This window comes from Austrofundulus limnaeus, unplaced genomic scaffold (genome assembly GCF_001266775.1).
Source record: "Austrofundulus limnaeus strain Quisiro unplaced genomic scaffold, Austrofundulus_limnaeus-1.0 Scaffold735, whole genome shotgun sequence".
In the NCBI taxonomy this organism is placed as follows: Eukaryota; Metazoa; Chordata; class Actinopteri; order Cyprinodontiformes; family Rivulidae; genus Austrofundulus; species Austrofundulus limnaeus.
Genome location: NW_013953137.1, coordinates 135,221 through 139,834, shown reverse-complemented (window position 1 = coordinate 139,834; position 4,614 = coordinate 135,221). Strand labels below are relative to the sequence as shown.

General features: G+C 48.9%; 1 protein-coding gene across 1 annotated transcript in view; it reads left to right on the top strand.

The window, feature by feature from the left end:
• Positions 1–1,925: 1,925 nt before the first annotated feature.
• LOC106532226 (glutamate receptor ionotropic, NMDA 3A) overlaps positions 1,926–4,614 on the top strand; it is a gene marked incomplete at both ends in the record, with an annotated part of 7,403 nt that continues 4,714 nt past the window's right edge. Inside the window, 1 exon segment of the mRNA XM_014028248.1 lies at positions 1,926–2,559. Within this exon segment, the coding sequence (XP_013883702.1) occupies positions 1,946–2,559 (614 nt within the window).

Here is a 4,614-nt window from a genome sequence, read left to right as displayed (position 1 = left end):
TGATAATCGGTGCCTCTTTAAAACGAAGATGGCCGCGGGTCCGGGCTCGACGTAATATTTCCACACATTCTTGATAATAGTGCAGCTTAGAGACAATAACCCGCGGCTTATCGCCTGACCTGTTTCCACCTGGAGAGCGATGGGCTCGGTCCACCAGTGGCTCTTTATCCATCTGTAGAACCTCTGCTAGCAGTTTAGCCACTGCTGAAGTGGAGCTGGATTCTGGTGTTTCAGGAACTCCAATAATCCTCACATTGCACCTTCTCATGCACCCTTCCATATCGTCACACTTCTTTTTGAGCCCATAGATTTCTTCTTTCAGTTCCAACACGGTGGTGCACAGAGAAACAACCTCATCGGACCAGCTCGACAAGCTGTCCTCCACCTCTTTAACGCTCTGTTTCACATGGTCCAGATCTTTGCGCAGTAGCATCGTGCCGTTAGCTACCTCCGCTCTCACCGCTTGAAGCTCCCCTTTAATAAGAATAAACTCTTCAGCCAAAGCCGCTTTTATTTCAGATTTGATCACAGCTGAGAGATCGGTTTTTATAGCGGCAAGAATGTCAGACTTCAAGGAGAGTGCGTCCACCTCGCTGCAGGAGGGAGAGGAGGGCGCCGAAGCTCCGGCTTTAGCTGCAKTCTGCTCCGGGGCGGCGTCTGGCCTAACAGCCGTCGAGCTAGAATGTTTGCTTTTCCTCGAGTTTGTCGCCATTTTTCTACTCTTCCAGGCAAGAATCGCTCAGGGGTCGAGTCCGGATGGACCAAATGTTCAAAACAGAAAGGAAATTTAGTAGAGAACCATAAACAGAACAAGTCGGAGCGGGAGCCCACGCGACACAATTCTTACTCCTCCGCCATCTTGCCCTGCCGGTCCCAGTCTACATGTGTTTTGTGGACTTGGAGAAGATGTTCGACCGTGTCCCGCAGGGACTCCTGTGGGGGGTACTCTGGGAGTATGGGGTACCAGGCCCATTGATACGGGCTGTTAGGTCCCTGTAGGACCGGTGTCAGAGCTTGGTCCACATTGCTGGTAGTAAGTCAGACTTGTTTCCAGTGAGAGTTGGACTCCACCAAGGTTGTCCTTTGTCACCGATTCTGATCATAACTTTTATGGACAGAATTTCTAGAAGCAGACAAGGTGTTGAGGAGATCCTTTTTGGTGACCTTAGGATCACATCTCTGCTTTTTGTGGATGATGTGGTCCTATTGGCTTCATCAGATCCTGATCTCCAGCTCTCACTGGAGAGGTTCACAGCTGAGTGTGAAGCAGCCGGGATGAGGATCAATGCCACCAAATCCCAGACCATGGTCTTGACCCAGAAAAGGGTAGCATGCCGTCTCCGGGTCAGGGAGGAGGTCCTGCCCCAAGTGGAGGCGTTTAAGTATCTCAGGGTCTTGTTCATGAATGAGGGAAGAATGGAGCAGGAGATCTACAGGTGGATTGGTGCTGTGTCTGCAGTGATGTGGGCGTTGTACCGGTCTGTCATGGTGAAGAGAGAGCTGAGCCAGAAGGAGAAGCTCTCAGTTTACCAGACGGTCTACGTTCCTACCCTCATCTATGATCAGGAGCTTTGGGTAGTGACTGATAGAAGGAGATGACAGATACAAGCAGCTGAAATGAGTTTCCTCTGCAGGGTGTCTGGGCTCTCCCTTAGAGATAGGCTGAGAAGCTCAGTCATCCAGGAGGGACTATGTTTCTCAGCTGGTCTGGGAACACCTTGGGATTCCCCCAGRGGTGCTGGTCCAAGTGGCTGGAGAGAGGGAAGTCTGGGTCTCTCTGCTTAGACTGCTGCCCCTGAGACCTGACCGCAGATAAGCGGAAGAAACTAGATGGATGGACGGACGGATTATAGTTCAACTGTCTGATAATTAACTGAAGAGTTGTGAACCTTGTTGTGTCCTAACACTGTTCTCTTGTTTTTTGTAGAACCAGTTCCACCTGCAGATGATGACGGGGCTTCCAGAGTCTGTTTTATCCAATCTGTTGCTGACGGTTCTGCAGCGGTCCGGTTGGAGGGAGGGAACTGTGATTCTGTGTAGTGGTTGGGAGGAGGCTCATGGTCTTTTGCGGCTCTTGGACACTCAAAGCTTCGCTTCACGGGGTGATGTAGGCAGGGCCTCCTGGCACCTGCAGGCCCTCCTGAACTTGACACAGTCAGCCCACGATGACACGCAGATCCAAGATTTCCTGTCCCGACACTTCAAACGGGACCAGTCTTTGCCTGCATCGGTGCTTCTGTTTGGTGCGGACCCACAGTGTGCAGCAGCAGTTCTACGCAGTGCTCAGGATCTGGGCCTGACCCTGCCTATGGTGCACTGGGTGCTGGGTCAGCCCCTCAGTCCTGATGTCCTGCACACCATCGGCCTGCCTCTTGGACTCCTGGCCTACGGAGAAGTGGATCGCAAACCACTTGAATTCTACATCAAAGACGCCCTGCAGCTCTTCACCAGAGCTGTGGCAGCAGCAAGCGTGGTGAGGCCAGACCTGGCTCTGATCCAAAATATGGTGACCTGCTCCAACAAACCACAGGCAACGGCATCAGGAGACCTCCTGTCCAGGTGAGAAGATGTCTGTCTGAGGTCTGACAAAGAAATTACCAGTAAAGATCAGGTCAACTCCAGGTTAACTTCAGGTTAACTCCAGGTTTAACTCAGGTTAATGCCAGGTAAGATCAATGTTAGTATCAGGTCAACTCCAAGTCAACTAAAAGTTAACATCATGTTAACTCCAGGTAAATTTCAGGTCAACTCCAGGTTAATGTCAGGTTAACTTTAGGTTAACTTCAGGTCAACTTCAGGTCAACTTCAGTTGAGATCAAAGTTAGCATCAGGTCAACTCCAGGTTAACTCCACAATAAGTCCACATTAAGTTCAGGTTAACTCTAGGTCAACTCCAGGTTAACATCAGGTTAACCCCAGGTAGACTTCAGGTTAACTCCAGGTCAACTCCAGGTCAACTCCAAGTTAACTCCAGGTTAAGTTGATGTTAATTCCAGGTCAACTCCAGGTTAACAGCAGCTTAACTCCAGGTAATAATGTGATTGTGATGTTGTATTTCTGAGTGTTTTATGTGCTCTAGAACAGGAACCCGCTGTAAAACAGCAATTATGCTGAGTCAGGCTTGATTTCTAGTAATCTTTTCTTGTTAAATCAATAAATCAAATCAAATCAAGGTAAACTTCAGGTTACCTCCAGGTCAACTCCAGGTTAACTCCAGGTTAAGTTGATGTTAACTCCAGGTCAACTCCAGGTTAACATCAAATTAACTCCAGGTTAACTCCAGGTTAAGTTGATTTTAACTCCAGTTCAACTCCAGGTTAACAGCAGGTTAACTCCAGGTCAACTCCAGGTTAACAGCAGGTTAACTCCAGGTCAACTCCATGTTAACAGCAGGATAACTCCAGGTAAATTTCAGGTTACCCCCAGGTCAACTCCAACTCCAGATCAACTCCAGGTTAACATCAGATTAACTCCAGGTTAACTCCATGTTAAGTTCATGTTAACTCCAGGTCAACTCCAGGTCAACAGCAGGTTAACTCCAGGTAAATTTCAGGTTACCTCCAGGTCAACTCCAATTTAACTCCAGGTTAAGTTGATGTTAACTCCAGATCAACTCCAGGTTAAGATAAGATTAACTCCAGGTCATCTCCAGATTGACTTTAGATTAACTTTGTCTATTCATTTTGGTGGCTGTGGCAGAGTGGTTGGAGGAGTCATCTTGGAACTGGTATGTTGCCGATTCGATTTTCTGTTCCAGGTTTCTCAGTTGTTGTGTCCTTGTGCAAGACCGTGGTGGGCGGTATGACCCAAATTTTATATTACAGAATTTTCAACAATTACACCAGTGTCACAGTATTTGACATTATTTTTTCTTTTCATCACAGCTCAGCTGATAAAATGTACAAATGCCACTAACTGATTAACAAACCACCGTCAGCTGAAGTTACCTCCAGGTCAACTCCAGGTTAAGTCCAGGTCAAATCCAGGCCAAGTTCAGGTTAACTCCAGGTTAACATCAGGTTAACTCCAGGTAAATTTCACCTGCCAGTTCCAGGATGACTACTCTCCCTGGACTGCCACCTTTTCTTGGTGGAGAGGTTTGAGTGTTCCAGTGATCCTAGGAGCTATGTTGTCGGGGTCTTCGTGACCCCAATAGGGTCACCCAAGGCAAACAGGTCCTAGGTGAGGGATCAGACAAAGTGCAGCCCAAAGACCCTTAATGATGAGTACTACAGATGGACTTAGTGTTACCTCACCTGGACGCGGGTCACCAGGGTCCCATTCTGGAGCCAGGCCTGGAGGTGGGGCATGTTGGCAAGTGCCTGGTGGCTGGGCTTTCACCCATGGAGCCCGGTTGGGCACAGCCCGAAGAGGAGACGTGGTCCCCCTTCCCATGGGTTCACCACCTGTGGGAGGGGCCGTAGGGGGCCGAAGGTGGGGACCTTTGCGGTCTGATCCTCAGCTACAGAAGCTGGCTCTAGGGATGTGGAATGTCACCTCTCTGGTGGGGAAGGAGCCTGAGCTGGTGTGTGAGGTTGAGAGGTTCAGACTAGATAAAGCGGGTAAAATAAGTATTGAACACGTCACCATTTTTCTCAGTAAATATATTACTAG